Source organism: Aedes aegypti, chromosome 1 (assembly GCF_002204515.2).
Source record: "Aedes aegypti strain LVP_AGWG chromosome 1, AaegL5.0 Primary Assembly, whole genome shotgun sequence".
In the NCBI taxonomy this organism is placed as follows: domain Eukaryota; kingdom Metazoa; phylum Arthropoda; class Insecta; order Diptera; family Culicidae; genus Aedes; species Aedes aegypti.
Genome location: NC_035107.1, coordinates 58429190 through 58450951, shown reverse-complemented (window position 1 = coordinate 58450951; position 21762 = coordinate 58429190). Strand labels below are relative to the sequence as shown.

Below are 21762 nucleotides of genomic sequence, written 5' to 3'. Positions count from 1 at the left end.
TACACATGTTCCAAAATACCTCTATGGTTTAGCGTTAAATTTGCCAAAAATTCCGGTGATGGAATATCGATTATTGAATCTTCTTCTACCAATAATCCTGTTGTTGGTCTAAAGGTTTTGCTGTTGAGGTTGATGATAGAGTTGCGGTATAAATTATTATCCAAATATAATTCACAATGTTCGAATTGAATTATATAAGATCCTTTTAACCTCTGAGTATTGTTAGTACAATTTGAGTGTAAACTAACATTTACATCATTGAGTAAAAGAGTTGCTTCATCTATGTGTTTGATGTTTCCAGTTGTATACACTTTTTCATATGTACAGTTGGCGTGCTGTATCCTGATGAGATTGCGGATGCATTGACTTGGAGTTTTTAGGATTTTGGTATCACAAATATAGAGAGTTTCATCTTGTGTACATTCATTGCTGATTTCATATATTTTTGTTGAATTGTAGAGAATGTGATTTGAATAAAGATGTACCCTTTTTTGATTTTGTACCAAAGAGTCTATGAATTCATATTCATATGTTTCTGATGATAATTGAGGTATTTTTAGCATATAAATTACATGTGTATTATTCATTGTAACTTGGGCTGATGATTTCGATAAGAGTTTTTCAAATGTTGTAACATGAACATTTTGCTGCTCTAAAAATGGTTTTATTTTGGCATATTCTGTCATTGACAAAATTCTGCTGCTTGGAATACCATGTTTCGCTAGTAATATCGCATCTTCCAAAACTTCTAGTTGATTTTGTACAGCATCTATATTGAGTATCGCAATAAGTATATTCATTTCCACTTCATGTTGTAATTTTGTTTTGAAATCCAGTTCAAGAAGGTCGTTTGTAATTTTGCTGATTTGTTGAATCCTTGTATCCATAGCATTGTTGACAAAAACTTGTTGATTGTTATATCCGATCAAATTATTCATCGTTTGGTTGATAATCCTTAGATCTTCAGCATCTGGATTTCCTGCTATCCATTTCCATGCAGTGCCTAGACTATCCCAACGTTTTCTTCGATGAACATTAGGTTTTAGTTTATAATAAGTGTTATACAAATGTGCATGTTTTTTCTTCAATACTTGATACAATTTTCCACTTAGTTTATTAGTTCTTAACATCTCATCAAAATTTTCAATTATGTCTTCAAAGTATGTGAAATTAACTGGTTGGATTATTCTTACATGTCCTAATTGAAGTTTGGCTTTTCCTATGGGTATGATGGCTAAAGGATTTTTATTCAAGTCGTGTATTCTGATAGTTGATTCCACATGGCTGTACATCGTGTAAACAAGAATTGTTCTAAAAATAAAAGAATAAAAATTAATGTGTTATTTTTTTCTGATATTCATTTTATGAATTTTACGGTTATTTGAATCAATAATATATGTGTCGAAATCTTCTTTAACTTGAATCTTTTTATACCTACTTTTTCTTTTAGAAATTTCTTTCGCTTTTTCAAATACATAAGATCCTGGTTGAAAATTTGGATATTGTTTATCTAATATTTTCTCATTTTTTTCGTTATATAAATTCAAAATTTTCTCGTGACTTTTAGTTTTTCTTCTGGCTATTTCCTGTTCATCCAAATTTTGGTTCGTTTCACCGATATAAATATTGTGTGGCGTGTTTTTTACAAAACTGTGTATAGTGTTATTATATTTGTAAACTGATGAACGAATCAATTGTGGTATATCTATTTGAGGTGTCTCTTTTTTAAGACATCTTGCTATTTCCCTTAAAGTCGAATGACAACGTTCAATTTGTCCATTCGTCTCTGATCTGTTTATAGGAGTTTTATAAATTTCAATATTCAAATCTCTTAACCGCTGTTCAATAATATTTGAGTTGAAAGAACTTTCATTGTCCATAATAATTGTTTTTGGTATGTTCCATTCGTGTATCAAATCTAATAAGGCATCTGTTTGACCGGGGATGGAATGGGCCGCGAATCCTGGTCACGGCACCAATGTTTGATTGGAGATGGAGCCCTACGTTGTGTTGGAAGGTATGACGGGGATGACGACGAAGAAAAATTCGAACTGCTTTCGATAATACTAATCGATTTATTTCCACCGAGAGGCAGCGTGCCTACTCGGTGGGGAATGGAAGAAACTGTATTCTATATACAAATCGGGTGCACCTTTTATAGGTGCACAGTACGGAAAACAATATCACTTTCGCGCGTTCTGCTTTGTGTAGTTGGCGCGCTTGGATGTTGCCGCCAAAGCAGAGAAGCATCACGCTGGGCTGATGATAACGCAGATGGATAGGCGGGAAATGAACAATACGAAAGTTGAATGAATCAACTTTCGTATGCACGCCGCTCGGTTGGTGCGAAACAGCAACCGATGATGCCGTCCGTAATGTGAGCGCAAACATCCCGGCGCCTCAAAACGAAATTGAAAATTCGTTTTCTAATACTGCTTTGCTCGCTCGATCGATGACTGCCGTAGGTAGGATTGGATTTGGATGTCTGTCGTTGCCGGGGCGGTCCGTTTGAATGGAGATGGTAATTTATTAGATGCTCCGATCGATTGATGCCTCATTCTATTGGGATGTTGTTTTTGGATTGGAGTGGTACTGATGCTGGTCGTTGGGAGATTCTTGCTGCGTGGATTGTAGCTTGGCCTGACTGCGCCGAGTGGAAGGCCAGAATTCCCGTGTGCCAGTGGATGCTGCCGTTGGTCGAATCGGAATGAAGCAGTAGCTTCGGAAGTTTCACAACGCCGGTGAAAAGGGTGACCGTTTGATTCGACCAATGGAACGGATGAAACGTCTGTTGGAATCACGGTTTGGTATTTTGGTAGTTGACCAGTGGGAGATTCCTGCTTGACGGACGACAAGCGTGACCTGACTACGCCGAGTGGAAGGTCGGAATTCCTGAGCGCCAACGGATACTGCCGATGATCGTGTCGGAAATGAAGCGCCTAGCTCCGGAAGATCCACACGCAGGTGAATGGAATTTTGCCGATTGACAAGATCGTTTGGAAGGATGGATGGGCCGTCGGACATGATGCCACATAGTCCGAATGTGAACACGCCGGTTCGGAGGGTTGATGATAGACTGCCTGTTTGGAGCTTGAATAGTGGATGCGCCGATCCGGAAGGGTGATTTGCTTGGGTCGAATTTGTACACGCCGGTCCGGAAGTAAGATGGACTTGTTTGGTGGACACAACGGTCTGGAAGGAGGTTTCACTGCTTCACTGATGGACTCGCCGGTCCGGTAGGAGGATGAACGGTTACGTTGTCTTCGATCGCCGTCGGGATTTCACTCGCACTTTCGCTTCGAGATCGCTGGCGATGCGATCAATCCTTGGTTTGGTCGGTCCGTGGTCGCTCCGTGGCGGCCAATCCTGGTCACGGCACCAATGTTTCGTCTGCGGACGGGCCCTACGTTGTGTTGGAAGAAGGATGACGGGGACAACGACGAAGAACAACGGCTACGATTTGAATTTCTAACTTTATTGCCACCGAGAGGCAGCGTGCCTACTCGGTGGGGAACGAATGAAACTGTATACTACATACAAATCGGGTGCACCTTTTATAGGTGCACAGTACGGAAAACAATATCACTTTCGCGCGTTCTGCTTTGTGTAGTTTGGCGCGCTTGGATGTTGCCGCCAAAGCAGAGAAGCATCACGCTGGGCTGATGATAACGCAGATGGATAGGCGGGAAATGAACAATACGAAAGTTGAATGAATCAACTTTCGTATGCACGCCGCTCGGTTGGTGCGAAACAGCAACCGATGATGCCGTCCGTAATGTGAGCGCAAACAGCATCTTCTATATCAAGAAGTGATTTACTTTCAATTGCTTTATATTTCAAATATTTTGAAAATTTATCTATTGAAGTCAAAAACAAATTATCTTGATCATATGTGAAAATATCTATGTGAATTATTTGAGATGGATAAGTTGGAATTGGTGTTTTGAATGGTATAAATTTCTGTGGATTTCTTTGATATTTTTCTGTTTTACATATATCACACGTGTTTACAAATTGTTCAACCATTTTTGTCATTTTAGGAAAGTAATAATGTTTCAAAAGTTGTTCTGCATTCTCTTTTGCATTTCTATGAGCGAATTGATGAATCTTTTTTATTTCTTCTAATTGGTTTTCCTGGTTATTTAAATCTTGAACTTTGATTTGAGAATATCTGACTTTCATCAATCTAGGATTAAACGTTTCTTTAAAAATTTCTTGAATTTCACCCATAATAGGTTCATCTGTATAAATACCATTTATAACATTTGGATTTAAATATTTCTTAAGTTGTTGTTTCAAAAAATCTCTTGAGAATCTAGGTTCAATGAAAATATGTCTTTTGTAATTATCGAATGGTACAACTAAACCGTATCTTGATTTGGTTCCAATTTTGAAAAATAATTGATTTTTGAAAACATTTATTGGAGCTTCTGTAGATGGAATAAAAGAGCTGTCGTCATCATCTGCTGAGTGCAGTTAGAGAATTTATTTGAATACGTGATAAGGCATCAGCTACTACATTAGCTTTGCCTGGTTTATAGAAAATCTCATGGTCGTGCTCTTCAATAAAAGCCTTCCATCTCTTAAGCTTTGCATTATTATTCTTTGGAGATATTGTGAAAGTTAAAGGTTGGTGGTCTGTATAAATTACAATTTTATGACCATAAATAAAATTTCTAAGAGTATGCAATGCCCAAACTATTGCAAGCATCTCTTTTTCATTAGTTGCATAATTTTCTTCTGTGCTTGATAAAGTTTTAGAAATGAAAGTAATTGGTCTTTCTCCATCATGAAAGTTTTGAGACAACACAGCACCTATTGCTTTATTTGATGCATCAGTTGTAAGTAAAAAAGGTTTATTAAAATCAGGAAATGCTAAAACATCTTCTGATGACAAGATTTCTTTCAGTAATTTAAAAGCTTTCTTTCCTTCACTATCCAATGTTATATTAAAATTTTTAGATTCATTTTTTGAAATTTGTCGATGTCCATTTTCTCCTTTTAGATATCTAGTGAGTGGCTTAGCAATTTTAGCATAATCTTTTACAAATCTCCTGTAATATCCGGATAATCCAAGAAATGCTCTTAATTCTTTTAAGTTTCGTGGTTCTGGATAATTTTGAATACTCTCAATTTTTTTAGGATTTGGTTTCAACCCATTTTTGGATACAATAAATCCAAGGAATTCAACTTCTGTTTTCAACCATTCAGATTTGTCTGATTGTATTTTAAAATTTGCTTTACGAAGTGTTTCAAGAATTATTTTTAAATTTTTCAGTTGTTCTTCTAAAGTTTCTCCAAATATAATTATGTCATCAATATAGACATAACATATTTTTCCAATATATTCGTGTAAAACATCATCCATTACACGCTGAAAAATGGCAGGGGCATTTTTCAATCCAAAAGGTAGCCGAACGAATTCATACTTTCCATTATTGACGGAAAAAGCTGTTTTTTCAATATCGTTATCATTCAGAGGGATCTGGTGAAAACCAGATGCTAAGTCAAGGGTTGTGAAGTATTTCATTTTACCTAAATTAGCCAAAATAGTAGACGTATCGGGAATCGGGTATCTATCACTTATCGTTTTTTGATTTAATTTGCGATAATCAATAACAAGTCTAAACTTTTTCTTGCCAGAGGCATCTAACTTTTTGGGAACTATCCATACGGGAGAATTATATGGAGACCTGGATGGTCTTATTATTCCATCATGTAACATTTTTTCAATTTGGTTACAAACTTCGCTTTTAAAAGCTTGAGGATATGGATAAGATTTTGAATACACAGGGTTTTCATCAACGGTTCTAATATCGGCTTTTATCTTGGTTGTAAATGTCAATTTCTCATCCGGAGGTAAAAAAAGGTCTTTATATTGTTGTAATAATTCATGAATTTTTTCTTTCTCAAATTTTTGAAGATGGTCATCCCGAATATTTATTTGATTGATCATTTGTAGCTTACGTTGTAATAGAGGAATTTCAAATTTTGAATCAATTATTAATTTTTCGTTTGATGTATCAATAACAGCTTTTATTTCCTTAAGCGTGTCATGACCTATTATTGCATCGAATGATTTTAGTTTAGGCATATGAAAAAGTTTCACGTTAACATTTGAGTATGGTGCAAAAATTTTACCTTGAGAAAATTTCTCAATTTTTATGTCTCCTCCTATTGATGAAACATAAAAAGGATTTTCAACCGCATGGGATATTTTAGTATATTTAGGATGAATAAAATTTTTATTCGATCCAGTGTCAACTAAAATTTGCAATGGGTTTTCCAGTTTTCCATTACCATAATGTAGAAAATATGGTAATGATGATTTTATTCTAAAAAATTCAATTCACAATCTTCTACAATCTCTTCATTGGATTGATCATCAATTGGTTGTTGATATTCAAAATTTTTACAATATTTTTCAAAAGAAGTCATTTCTGGATCTTCATTATTTACTAAATATGGTAGTTCTTGAAAATAACTTTCAGAATCATCAGATTCAATATGGAAATTACGAGGTCGGTTAGCATAATTTACCATATTACTTCTAATTGAGGGGTCCACTTCCATTGGAACTGGCTTTGGTTGGAAAGTATTGGGTTGATTTATTGGTTGTTGTTTTAGCTGAGTTGTGAATTGAGGAACTGATTGTGTTCTAGGTGGGAAACTCATATGTGGAGGAAATTGTGGTCTTGTGAATTGGAAGTGTGGTGTAGGTTTTGGCATGTGTGGTATCATAGGTTGCCTATTTTGAAACTGATAATTTGGCATTTGTCTGTGTTGAAATGGATTATTTTGCATATTATTGCTATTCGGTATCCTAAATGGTACTTTAGGTGGAATTAAAGGTGGCAATTTTGTAGATGAAAAACCTTTTGACGTTGAAGGCATTTCATGGTTTCTTGTTTTTGTCATTATTTTTCGAAACTCGATGTTTTGATAAGTTATGCAATACGCATATGCATTAGCTAAAGATTCAGGTTCATAATTTTTAAGAAACTTACCAATATCACCATCTAATCCCCTAATGAACGCATCAATTGCCTTTTTGTTATACATACTTATCATAGCTTTTGAAGCTTCTGGATGCTGGTAATTTTGATTAGTTTTAATTTGTCCTGCAATTAGAGAAAGTAATTTATTTATTTCGTCGTAATAAATTTTCAATTGTCTTCCTGATTGCGTGATATTCATCAGTTGGTAGTCCAAAGTCGTGAGATCTCGTTTCTCACCATAATATGTTAACAATGTTTTTTTTATGAGATTCCAATTTATATTCACATCTGAATTTACGAGAGCCGTATTTGCTTCTCCCCTAATTTTTCTACGTATAGTTGTGCAGATTGCATAGAATTTATTTTTTTGCTGCACAGAACTTGAGGGATTAACTTGATAAGCTTTGACAAGAGCATCCACATCTCGAATCCAGCTGCTTAACTCGTTTGATGAACCTTCAAAATTAGGTATGGTGTTTATTAAATCCGGAATCTTTTCTATTGAAGATGGATCAGCTGGTGAACCATCCGGGTTTAAATAATAAAGAATTGGATCATTATAATCCAATTCCGTTGGCACCACATTTTGTTTTTCCAAAAATTCTAAGCGATCGAGTATATTCTGAATATCGTTAGGCATATTTAGATTTAATGAGCCGAATTGTTCTATTATTTGATCCAGATTTTTTTTTATTTAATTGATTGGAATTATTTGAGAACTTTTTTATTTAGTTACACAATTATAAACTACACTTACAAACACTTAATACACTTATGCACTTAATTTTTCTTTCTACTCTGAAAAAAAATAATAATTTGTTAATTATACTTACAATAGTATTCTTATCATACTCTGAATACTCTATTCCTGTAACGGCGAGTACTTCAGTTGTCCGTCGGTTCCGTCCTGTTACGTCGAAACTCTTTAGTTCGGGTATCCGTCCTCTAACGTCGGAACTCCTGTTGTTTTAAGACCAGACACGAGCCTCAACTGTCCCAGCGAAGATGCGCTGATCCCGTTTTTCCTATATGATGGTGACTAGGGGCGCTTTCTTCACGTCTGCTGCTGTAGTAGCGGTCGCCACTTGTGCTGCGGTAAAGTTGAAATTTTCGGATAATGCTCGCGATATTTTAACACTCACGACACAATTAACCTACACTCGCGCTGGTCCCTATTCGGGCGCCAGTTAATAAATTAAGAACTAAAACTTAATTTTTAAAAAATGATTTCGGATGACTAACTTAAGACTGAACTAGCTAATTGAACTGAACGAACTGAACAAACTGTCGCTATCGAGCCACATGCTCTTTTATTAGATATTAATTTATGTTTATGTTTTGATAAATTCCAAACGATGTTTTGACTGGCTGTCGGTTCTGGGATCATCGATGCCGCGCCGGTGCAGTGAATGTGCTGGTGCTTAGCTGGTGTGTTACTAGGGTGGTGCTAACTAATTACATAACGCTCTAGGGGGAGGGGGAGTAGGCTCAAACACAATTTTTTTTCATGCATTTTTTTTTTGCATTGAAGGTAAATTTTCAAGTTATAAAAAATGGCCTTCAGTGAAGTCACCATGACTTCGGTAATTTCTAAACAATTTTAAAACTTTCAGCATCATTATCTTAAAAATTTAATTTATGAAAACTTTGTAGAATATCAAATTTATGTAAAATCAAAACTAGTTTCAATAAAAAGTAGTTTACTCCTCATTTTACTAAAAAAATATCTTTGTTTGACCATGACTTCATGAATACTCAACCGATTCCAAATCTTTTTGCATGGTTTAGAAGCTTACTTAATTGTTTTCAAACTTTTCATACACCACATTTCACTAAAAAATGTTTTGACCAAGTTATTCAACAAAAACTGCACAAAAACATGAGTTTTTAACGAAAAACGTCAGTTTTTTTTTTTTTTTTCAATTTTTGTCAGTTAAACAATATTTTTAAAGCTGAAACTGGTTTTCCTCATTTGTTAAACCTTTGAAAAGAACTTGTCAACAATTTTTAAATAATTTTGAAACATTAATATTTTTGCTCATGTTAAAAAATATATGCACTATTCAACTCGTAATTAAAACAAAATGCTTTATAGGAAAAATGTAATTTTTGGCTGAAAAAGTTAAATAATCCAATGAGATTCGATTTTTTCTTTAAAAAATCATGTTTTTGGGTAGTTTTTGTTACAAAACTAAGCCAAAACCATTTCTTTGTAAATGTGTTGTATGAACAATATGATAACAACTCTTTTTGCTTCAAAAACAGGTACATACAAATATTTGAAATCGGTTATATATTTATGAAGTTATGGTCAAACAAATAAGAAGAAAAATTTCGAGAAAACTACTTCTAACAAAACTTGTTTCAATTTAAGACAAATTTGATGTTTTACAAAGTTTTCATAAATTTAATTTTGAAAACAATGATGCTAAAAGTTTAAGAATTGGTTAGAAATAACCGAAGTTATGGTGACTTCACTGAAGGCCATTTTTTATAACTTGAAAATTCACCTCCAAGAAGCTTGCACCACCCTTCTTCTTCTTCTTGGCATTAACGTCCTCACTGGGACAGAGCCTGCTTCTCAGCTTAGTGTTCTAATGAGCACTTTCACAGTTATTAACTGAGAGTTTTTTTTTGCCAAAGTTGCCATTTTAGCATTCGTATATCGTGCGGCAGGTACGATTTTTCTCTATGTCCAGGGAAGTAAAGGGAATTTCCATTACGAAAAGATCCTGGACCGACCGGGAATCGAACCCAGACACCTTCAGCATGACTTTGCTTTGTAGCCGCGGATTCTAACCACTCGGCTTGTGCCACCCCTAAATTTTAACATTTTTGGCTCAAACTTTGAGGTTTCTCTTCTAATATGATTTGAATTCATAAGAGCACACGAATTTTTGGTTTTGAGGACTTTTGAAAAATAAGCCGCACCCTAGTGACTATACGCAAAAAATCCCTAAAAGGTTACGCAAAATTGAAAATTCTACAGGCTTTTTTACATCTTTTTTTTACGTTCATATTATTTTCAGTGTACGAGAAAATCAGAATTGGCCCTTTGTAAATCAATTCACTTATGATTTGACACAAATACATCATCCTCTGATTGCCTGTAGAACAACAGGAGTGTTGCCAAAATAGTTAACCTATCGAAAGACGTATATTTTATATGTTTCTCAGTACATTGAAGTATATGCGCTACAATATACAGATAAGGAAAGTATTGAAGGGCTCAATTATTACCCATGCATGTTTTGTTGCCTAATTCCAATGAATTAATTAGTTGTGATCGATTTTTCAATGAATTTAAATTGTGAATAAAAAACACACCGCAATTGAATATGGTTTTCTGGCAACATATTCCCATAATAAAAAGTAATTGCCGAGGAAAGCAAAGTGCATTAATTTTAATTTGTGATTTGAAGCATAAAAATTCAGTATTTTCGAGTGCTTTATAGACAAATCAAAAGTTTAATAGTGATCGGTGCGTAGCTTTTGTGACAAATTGGTATTGGAGCGGAGAATTGGACATTTCAAAGTGGTGAGTTTTTCTTAAGCTGTTCTTGTGTAGTTTTATTCGGCAGCTCACAAATGACAATAATTTCGTAAGCATTTATTTCATTCAATGTTAAAACCCATATTATATAATATTGTTGTGAAAGATGAGGTTTACATGGAAGATAATTGTTCAAGGAATATATTGAGTACATTGAAGGTAACTCTTGTTCCGTAGATAAATTTTAACAAGGACGATAAAAGGGTGCTGCCGAAAATACCCTCAGGGTGCCGAAGCCATCATTTACCCTACTTACGATGAATTTCTTACGAACGTACTCCAAAAGGCAAAACCTTGTTTTACGAACTGATTCAGTTTACGAACCAACTGAATTTACGAACCCCCGATCTAGTTAATAAAAATTGTAAACAATTGTTAGTAAATTGTGTGGACTTTGATCGTTTGCCATCTGGCTCCGGAGATATTCTAAAATTTCTTGGGGAAACAACGCCTACCCGAAACACACTCTTATATGTTAGGCTACATTTTTTCCTCATGTTCCGTTATTCGCTTTTCAAAACAATGCACTGATGAGTGTTTGTTGTGAAAAAAATTACGCAATTTATTGCAACCATTTTTAAGTAATAAACATTTATGTTTCTGGTACCAATATGGTCGCACAAAGGTCATGGTAGCAAGCCATGCGTGCGAGCTGACGTGTTTTGAATTTTGTTTCTCGTTTGTTTTCGCTCCGCGTGAATTTTCCCTTCGGCTGGCAGATTCACGTTAATTTGAGTTTATTGCTGCATTAAATACATTATTAAGTTGAATATTGGAGTGTAGTGATGCTAATTGTTGTTACTTTGAAGATTTTTCAAACGCAGTGTTGCTGCTGTTTTAAAAACGGTGCAATTCGGTAATTTTGTGAGCCCGAGTAAAGTCGGAGGAAGTAGCTTTGGCTTGAGGATTGGCCAAGAAGGAGTACAATTAAGTGTCAGTTTTGGCATCCTGAGCCATTCATAGCAGACAGATCAATGCAGAAATGTCCCAAGGCTCCAAGAAAAGAGAAATGCTGTCTTCACTGACCACCGAAAAGCTTCCGTCGATTGCTTCAAGCACAACATGCCATATCATTGGCGGTAACAGCGGGATCCAAAATCCAGGAATACAAAAACCTCAAACGTTGTTACATTACTGAAATCCGATTTTAGATCATTTTTGGAACTCAATAGTATCATTTTAATCTAAATATATGTAGGGTAACTGGGGGTAAAACGCGCCCTCTAAGGAAGGAAGCGTTTTTAGCTATGAAGAACATTATTATAAGCCTTTTTTATTCACTATCTCATAGACAAACATGTTTTCTATCAAATAGTAGAAACAGCTATCCATTTTCTTTTTTCTGGAGTTAATAAACCAATTTTTATAAAATGCTTGCTTATGTGCATTTTTATTTTTTGCGGGGTAAAACGAGCCACCTGATCTCGGCGTTAGTCGTTCGCGCATACGCATGCGCAATCATGCTTGCAAATAAGTTGCATACATAAGGGCGTTTGATCAGATGTTATTGTATGATTATAGTATGCATGCTGGTTCGAAAAATGTGCATTTGTAAGGTTCAAATTGGCACGTAACTACAGCTTGGCATTACGTTTGCTGGAATTTGAATTCAAACGGCTGTTTTGGTGTTATGAAACAGGTGTGGCCGTTTTGCCCCACGAGTTGATTAAAGTTTAAGTCCTTCAATACGCTTTTTAAGGATAAATTCAACACTTTTTGCGAATGGAATACAAACAATGGGAGTGCACAAGTCGATTCTCGGTGATAGTTTTAAAAGTGTTGTTGTTTATCGGCCTGAAAAATTGCCTAGAAAATAACACAAAATTACAACGAAAACAGCGAAAAACGTTTTTTCGAGTTTTTCACGATTTTTGCCAGGAAAACACTTAAAAATATATATAGAGAAGCATTTTAATACATTTTCCATTATCTCGGGTGAAAACCAGCGCCCCAAAGCACGTCGTTCGTTCAAAACAGGGGTGCGAATTTTACCCCAACGGCGCATTTTACACCCAGTTCCCCTACTATGATTTTTAAAATCCTGTTTATTATTATGCCCAAATGTGTTTAAATTGATGGAAAACAGTATCTTCTTCTTCTTTCTGGCGTTACGTCCCCACTGGGACAGAGCCTGCTTCTCAGCTTAGTGTTCTTATGAGCACTTCCACAGTTATTAACTGAGAGCTTACTATGCCAATGACCATTTTTGCATGTGTATATCGTGTGGCAGGTACGAAGATACTCTATGCCCTGGGAAGTCGAGACAATTTCCAACCCGAAAAGATCCTCGACCGGTGGGATTCGAACCCACGACCCTCAGCTTGGTCTTGCTGAATAGCTGCGCGTTTACCGCTACGGCTATCTGGGCCCGATGAAAACCCGAATTTAGTACTATACCATTTAATTCCACTAGAGTTTGTATTCTTTGACAGATACGCGATTGGAAGTCGAGTCTAGTACACGACACTGAAGACGGCCTTACAGTTGAGGTCGAAATACGCGTATCTGTCAAAGGATACAAACTCTAGTGGAATTAAATGGTATAGTACTAAATTCGCTTTTTCATCTACTTATAGGTATTCTACTAAACAGCTCGAAGATTTATTATCAATTTATTGGTATTTTTCGATGACGGGTAAAGACTTTCGATTTAAAATTTTATGTTTCAACCTACTTTTTATTAAAATCACCTTCAGAAACTGATACACAAATATAGAATATATCAAAATAATTCACAATTAACATAATTTTTCCACAAACAATTAAAAAATAATTACAATAATTATTTCACTATAGGGTCTTTTCAAAAGTTTGTTTCGAAAACTTGTTTCTTAAAAACAAAACATCTCTGTTAACAGACTGAACTTTGTATGCTCTCCACAGTATTTCCATTGCATTGTATTAGGTAGCTCTAAGATACTAATACGGCAGAATGGTTCTGTTGCCGTGAAATAAATATTGAACTCGATACTCGCGTATGCACAATGTAAATTCCGAAATAATCGTGGTGACTTCTTTGGGTTTAGTTCCCCTTCAACATACATATGTGCATAAAAAAAACTCATATATTTAACATGAGATGGCAAACATATTTTTAGGCGCCAGTCTATATGGAAATTGCACATAGTGGACTTAAGCAAACATGCCGAATGACTACCTCTATATCATCTCTAAATACGTTATACAGTCTAATCTCCATAACTCGATATTGGAAGGACCATCGAGTTAGGGAGATATCGAGCTATAAAACACAAAATCAGTGCAAATGCGATCCAATGGACAATCAAAGTAGCTATGAAAACCTATTACTGTAGTTCGCTAACTTAATATCTAAATACGGAATATCATGAAAATTTGAATTCATGGTACATAAAAATAGAGCAGGGATGGTGATGGTGTTTGAGAAGCTTCATTATTTATATCAGAATCTACGTACACACTACTGATCCTAATTGAAACGCGAATCGATACCATCGCCTCGAATCAAAATTCCACCAAATTCCCGCGCAAACAGACATTCCCACGCGAATCAAAGCAACCAGCGACCATCAAAGAGAGAGAGGCAATATAGGTATCACTCACGGATAAGTAACTGCTGTCGGCAACTATCTTGGCCGCAGGATCCAACGGTTAACGGTTGCCGGGTTGCAAAATTCCTTCCGCCTGCTTTTCTCGCCTACTCGTCCAATCGATTGGAATCCGCCTTCTTCTGCTACTTCAATGCCTGCTAATGATCGAATTACACAACACTACTTTCCCACCGTGTTGCACCTTTTTGTTTTCCTTAGCACTCACTCACTAAACTCACTCGACTTCAAACTTCTCAAATTTCACACTGATGCCTCTTTCTGCTGCACTTCTGGCTGTCGGTAGTTACAGTTGTGTGTTTAAATTGCACTTTTTTTTCTTGAACTGCGGCTGCAATTCAAATGCCACTGCTTTCGAGTGTTGTTTGCTGCCGGTTGCGTTTTCTAATTAAAATAACTCGCCGGAAAGTGATATCTTCTTTTTGAGCAAATTCTTCCGTTGGCCGTTGTTTTTTTGCTTGCTCGCTCGCCTTCTTGACGATTCTTCGCGGCCTACTACTGTGCTGTTGCTAAACACCCATAAATTTCAGCACTTGTTTCATCGCCTACTGCCTGACACTTGCAGGGAGCATTCCAAGCACTCCAGTGCGTCGTTATTTATCTCGCTTTGAAAAGTTAAATATTTGAATAATTATAAGCTTTTGTCGTTGTTTTTGCTAGTTGACACAGTGATATGCACTCACTCAGCTGACTTCTTCCAGGCAAATGATGATGATCTTCCCCACTTTCGGGAGTTTCATTCATGGAAACAATATTCACATGCAATCCCGCCAGACCTCGACCATGTGGTTATCGCTCCGGAGCTCTTAATTAAAAATAAGACAACAAATCACTCCCCGGTTCACATACTCTCCCTCACTCTCTCTCCCAGTCGGGCTTCCTCGTTCTCGATGAGCTGCGCGACTTGAACGAACAATTTTTATTTAATTTTAATTGCACCCACTTGATAGTGATGCGGTAATTAATTAGACAGATTTGTGCGGGTTGCTGTTTACTTTGCGCGCGCTATCTCGCTTCGTCGTCGAAATCACTCTGCTGGCCAAGAACAGAACTAACGTCGATCAAAAGTAAACTTGTTGCAGACACCTGTGCTTCTCCAACGTCGCCAGTTTAATCGAAATCGTTTTCAATCCAAGCAACCGGCTTCCGCACGTCGCGACGTCCAAACGTCAACTGGTCTGGCACTGCATTTGTTATCGCCGCCTGCTGCGACCACCGCAAGCGTTCTCTCACCACCCAATCGCTATTTACTTCTCTCACCTTCTCTCTCCCAGGAAAATTCGTCTCTATCCGATTATTTACCCACGCTACCCACCTAACACCCACCACCTTTCCCCAATTTGGAAAACTCTGCCTTTTGACACTTCACACCTCGAGTCGACGCTCTCCCTCTCTCTTCGCTGTTCTCTCTCGCCTCGCCCTCTATGTCGGTGAACTGGCAGTGTGAGAAAAGGACCAACAGCACGAGGAAAACTTCTCTACATAAGGTGAGCAGCGCACGAAGCGCACGCGAGAAAATCCAGGAGGTGGGACAAACCGGGCTCATCTCTCTAGTCTGCTCTGTGGTTGTGGAGGAGGTGGATGAGCGAGCTTAGAGATGGTCGGCCACGTGACTCGCCATCAGCCGCTGCTCTTTGGCGACCATTAGAGCCATTTACTGCGAGATTTGGCACGAAATGCTCGAGAATAAAAAAAAACGGGACAAAGCTTCGACGAGGAGGACCAGCTGATGATGATGATTGCGATAGGTTGGTAGGAAGCGTGGGAAAGTAGGGAAATGGGAGTCGATTGCTTTGCGGGAGAATCTGTTTCCAGTTCGAAGAAGGATGTATACGTATTGGTCAAACACAAAGCGTTTAGGTTGATTTCCTACGATGCTCGCTTGTGCTAAAATGTGAGATTGTTAGTGCATTAGTTCAATCGAAAAATCTACATCGTAGTGTGCGTTTGTAAAACATCAACTACCCTTAGAAGAGCTTCGTAAACAAAAAATGGAGGTGATGTGGTTGAAAAGTGGAAGAAGCATCCCAACGAACACCTGCATGGTACTAAGAGCATCGATACTCAGAGACATGATAATGGATGAGGTGACACGGAAGACCGTGTTATTTTCCCTATCTTTTGTCTCACTCTTACAATTATCATCAAAACTTTGCAGAAGCAAATCTCGAGTTTTAGTGAACCGATTTAGCTGAAAAATTTGATGGGTTGTACACTACATATATAGAATACAGTGATAAATTTTTCGCATCGATATGTGGAGTAGTATTTGAGATTTGCTTCTTCAAATGGATAGGGTGATCATAATGACGTCTCGTGCGGCCTTAAGTACGTCAGTACCATCCACTTAGTTAAGTTAAAATTTGGCATTTCGATAGTTATTTTCCCCTGAATCGGTCAAATTGAACTTTGCGGTCAACCCATCTGAGTTTTGACAGTCGAGTAATACTTCAGAGAAAAAAGTTGACAGATGGTTGGTTATTCTTAAATTACCGGGAGCAGAGAATAGCTTTTGAACTATCAAGTTTAACCATGCTTCAGAGCAGGATTATTTTTACCCCGAGGGGAAAGAACCATCGAACTGTCAAATTTTAACTAAAAGTTTAACGAATCGGTGAAACGGTTCACACCATTAAGAATGCCATTCAACAACTCTATTGTTACAGCTGGTAAGGATAACTTCTTCTTCCTCTCTTTTTTGGCGCAACATGCCAACTGGAACAGGACCGGCATCTCAGCTTAGTGTTCTTATGAGCATCTTCATAGTTGTTACCTGAATTCTTTGCCAATTTACCATTTTTGCATGCGCATATCGTATGGCAGGTACAAGGATACTATCTGGGTAAGGATGACTACTGTACTCTATTGTACAGTTGATAAGGAAGACATTGGAACTAAGCTAATCAAGATGGACTAAATTTATTATCTTACGGACTGCAGAACAATGCCAAACTAGATCATAAGCAACTGGCCACTGTCTAGTACAACAAAGTGGGGAAAAAGTTCGAGAGGAGCAAGATTTTCTTTATGAGATTTCAAGCTTAATCAAATTAAATAATCAAAATATCTTGGTGGTTCAATATTTGTAGATAAAAATTGGAAAAGTTTGTTTTTGTTACTTTTGATCTAAGTGCTATCACATACAACAAAAAGAAAATATGAGCTTATTTGATGCTTTGTGTAAAAATGCTCCGAGGTGCATTAGCGGATTGTGCTACTTTTCCCCGAATGCCAGTTCCACAAATGCCAATAGGGTCCTAAAGCCCTGTCTCAATTTTAGTACCAAACGCTTAAGTTTAAGCCAAAAATACATGTTTACTCAATTTTTGATGATTTTCGGACTTAAAAAACATTTTTTTACGGTTTTTGAGATTTTGTCACAGCTCTTGTTTTAAACTCAAATTTTGAGTGTATTTTATTTTCCGTGTCCCTTCCGAAATGTCAGATAGGAACAACCCCAATGTTAAAACTAAAAGCCCTGTGGCATTTTTGACGACAAAGTGAACGTCAAACATGATCAAAAGTGTCAAGGTTCATTTATGGACCCAATTTTTAAATTAAAGTTTAAATGTGTTGTAGCCGTTTTTAGCCGGGAGAATTGCTGAAGTTGTTGTTGTTGTTGCTCTTTTATTTTTAAGAATTTATTGAAAATTTTAGAACCCAATTTCCCGAACATCCCGTTTTCCTGAATAGCCCATGTCCCCGAAAAGTTTTTGGCACTCATAATTTTCATAACTGTGTGTGGGCGGAGAATCACCCTACTTATTTTGCTTGGCATTTCTTTCGAGTTTCGCCGTCCTCGTCATCTTTGGCAATAAAGATTCAATCGGAAATGACCAAACATCGCCTTCTTTCGATCGATTTCGATCCCAAACGCATTGGTTTTTGCATAAATGTTTGTAAATGTTCAAACTGACGGGGTAGGGACTATCCCCATTGGCGTAGGAGCAGAAAAAGCCTTGCTATATTCAAATGGATGGCACAAATTTAAACTGGTGTGATAAAGTCCAACACAATCGACCACAAATGTATATTCTTTCTTTGATTTTGTTTTAATTTTTTGCAGTAATTTAAAATGCTTTAAATTTTTAAAAAGTTCCTACAATAATTTGATTGATTTCCAACAGATGTGTAGATTTTTTTAAAGCCGCCCTTCTAAATTCCTTTAAAATTTTTAGTATAATCAAATTCCTCAAGAAATTTTGAAGAATGGCTTTAGAACATTAGTTACTTTTTTAAATTAATCAGTTTATGAGATAAGTTCACGCTTTCAACGAGAATTCCTCCTGGATGGCAACCATTATTTCTTTATCTACTTTTTACCCACAAATTGATTCTGGAATATGTTCCGGATTTAACTAAAACAAATATTTAATTTTTCAAAAAATTATTGCCCCTGTCAAATCTTATCCACCTTTTTTTTTGTATTGCAACAAATGGGACAGATAACTTTATTCTTTTTCTTTTTAGGTATCATTAAACCACAATTAGAATACACACACACATAGAATTAGTTTCTAAGCCAAACTAATGGAGATGAAGAATATAAAATGAGCAGCTTTTTGTACATAATAATAGAATTGACTTATTCTAACAAAAGCAGTCAGCAAACACAACGAAACTCTGGCGTGCTCGGATGTTAGATTTTTGATACCTCAAATTTTGATCTTCGTCAAGGTCTGCGTCGTTTAAAAACAGTGAAATATTTACTTGATACTATATGACTCAAACAATTCCTGGATGCCGAGAAATTAGCTTCCAAGCCATGTGTTGGATGTAGAAAACATGACAAACTATGGTAAAGAGTTTTTTTTTTTTCATTTCATTCCACGCCAGCAATAGTGTAAAGAGGGCCTGGAACCGCTGCAGTCAGGACTCGAGCCGGCACATGAACTGTTAAAATATACTAATTTGCCTTCAAGGGACTGAGAGAAAGGACGAATAAAATTATGTAATAGGGTCCTACAGCCATGTCCCAATTTTAGTACCGAAGTCTTAAGTTTAGGCTGGAAACACACGTTTACTCAATTTCAAAATGATACTCATTGGTTTAAGTCCAAAAAACATATTTTTACGATTTTTGGGATTTTGTCATATCCCTTGGTTTAAACTAAAATTTTTGGTATATTGCGTTTTCCGCGTCCCTTCAGAAATGTCAGACAGGTAGGAACAACCCCAGTGTTAGAACTAAAACCCCTGTGGTATTTTTGTCGACAAAGTGAACGTCAAACATGATCAAAAGTGTCAAGGTTCATTTCTGGAACCATTTTTAAAATTAAAATCTAAATAAGTTGTGGTCAATATTTGAGCTATAAAAATTGCTAAAGTAGTTGCAAGAACATGTTCTTCCGTATTATTAAATAAAAACAAGAATTCCTTAAAAATTTTAGGACCCAATTGCTAGTTCAGTTTTTTTCGGTTTCGTCGTTTTGTCACGTAGTACGGTTAGCAATATAACTCATCTCGATTTTTTTTTCAATGTATCTTGCCTTCAAGTCTCCAGAAGATATTTGTTCAAAAGTCCCAAGGATGTTTCCGTTATAAAGAAATCTGTGGAGAAACATTTAGTAAAATAACTTGGAAGGGGGAAAAGATTAATTAAGATATGCATATAGAGATGTGTCAGAATCTCCCCTAAAACATTTATTTACGAATAGTTTTGTTAATTATTGTTAGAATTCATATACTGAGATTAAGTTCTTGTGCAATTCCGAAGCGGAATTCCTAGAGGCTTTCTGGTAAAATTCTGGGGAATGAAACTTATTAATAATTTGATTCAGATGGAACTTCTTGATATTTTTTTTTAAATTCAAACGATTTGCTCGGGAAGTTTTTCAGTATTTTTGCGGAAGAGTTTTTGAAAAGTTGAACGTGTTTCGCTAGAAAATTTAGAGGAATGTTAGAATTTTTAAAATTTTCTTGGGTAGGCATTTTTAAAGAAATTAAAAAAAATATTTTCATGATAGTTTTTAAGGAATGCGGGACGCAACATCGAACTGATTCTTAGAGAAATCTACGTAGAACTTCTCTGCAAACACACAAAGAACATTTTCCCAATTGGGTCCTAAAATTTTAAACGAAATCTTGTTTTTATTTAATTACACGAAAGAGCATGTTACTGAAACTACTTGAGCAATTTTTCCCGCTCAAATAACGGCTATATCGTGTTTAAACTTTAATTTAAAAATTGGGTCCATAAATGAACCTTGACACTTTTGAGCATGTTTGACGTTCGCTTAGTCGACAAAAACACCACAGGGCTTTTAGTTTTAACACTGGGGTTGTTCCTATCTGACATTTCGGAAGGGACACGGAAAACAAATCACACCCAAAATTTGAGTTTAAGCCAAGGGGTGCGACAAAATCTAAAAAAACATTAAAAAATGTTTTTTAGATTTAAACCAACGGAAAACATTAGAAAATTGAGTAAACATGTGTTTTTGGCCTAAACTTAAGCGTTTGGCACAAAAATGGGGACACAAAAATTAGGACCCTATCGAATCCGTTTCAATTGCTAGTAAAAATCTTGTGGAATATTAGAAGGAATCATTAGAAAACACTTGCAAGAATCTTTTGCCGTTTTTATGCGGGAAGCCCTAAATAACTTTTGCTGCGATTTTTTTTTTGAGAAATCCTTGAGGAATAGGGCGATATTCAAAACTGAAAAGGCAATAGATGGCTCTTTTTCAGTGGTAGTAAAAACGAGTCCTGATGCACAGAACGCACCACGGGAGATGAACTAAACACAAAAAGTTATGTATTCACATTACACTTGATTTCTAAGCACCACTTTTTTGATCCAGTTTCCTAATTGCAAGTAAGGGATCGTTCAAATATTACGTAACACAATAGGGGGAGGGAGGGGGTCTTACATAGTGTTACGGTCCATACAAAATTTTGAATTTTCCTTACGAAAGCTGTTACGTAGGGGAGGAAGGTGGTCTAAAATTGGCAAATTTTGCGTTACGTAATATTTGAATGAACCCTAATCTACGTTTTTCATCATTTCCAATACGTTTTGACAGTTCTCCGACTACCATTCTTCCATGCGCTTGTGTTGGAAGTTTGAGAAATTTGAGAATCCAGTGTAGCGCGATCAGTGGGTGGAATACAAACAATAGTATCGTCGCTCGGCGGCCAGTGAAAGAAACTGAATGTTCGAAAGGTTGTTGCCTGTACTTTTTTGCCGCTGGTGCCAAATGTTAGCGTTTAAGAACGAAATAAACAGTCGTTACCCTATTGCTGCGAGATTTTATAAAATATGCACCCGAGAGAACCTCAAAGCCATAGTTGGAAAAACTGTTGGTGGAATATCTGAAGAATTTATGAAAGAATCCTTGCTTGATGATCTTGATGACAATTTTGGTGACTCCTACAATTCCTTGTACTGTTTCTTAGTAAATTTCTAAAAGAGCACAAAAATAATTCATAAAAAAATCTCCGTGGTAATGCTTAGAAGAACCTCTTAAAAACACATTTATTAAACCTTGAAAAGTTCGTGGAAGAATCACAAAAAATATTTCTCATGAGTTTTTTGGAAGAATTCTTGATTGTCTTTTTAACGGAATTACACAAAATATAAAAAATATCGCTGATGTTCAGCGATACGAAGCAAAATCACAAA

At 36.3% G+C, this 21762-nt stretch overlaps 1 protein-coding gene across 4 annotated transcripts in view; it reads right to left on the bottom strand.

Moving 5' to 3' along the window:
• Positions 1-15306, bottom strand: part of LOC5579020 (LIM domain transcription factor LMO4) — an 85061-nt gene extending 69755 nt beyond the window's left edge. For 3 of the 4 annotated variants that reach the window (XM_021857313.1, XM_021857327.1, XM_021857320.1), the window contains exon 1: positions 14134-15306. Coding sequence is in view for 1 of the 4 variants with exons in the window: in XM_021857305.1 (XP_021712997.1) it covers positions 1341-1930; positions 3795-4230 (1026 nt within the window). In the remaining 3 variants the exon portion in view is untranslated. Of the gene's footprint in view, positions 1-127; positions 1931-3794; positions 4467-14133 lie in introns of those variants that run through there. The other variant, XM_021857305.1, reaches the window with a different exon arrangement.
• Between the last annotated feature and the right edge of the window lie 6456 nt (positions 15307-21762).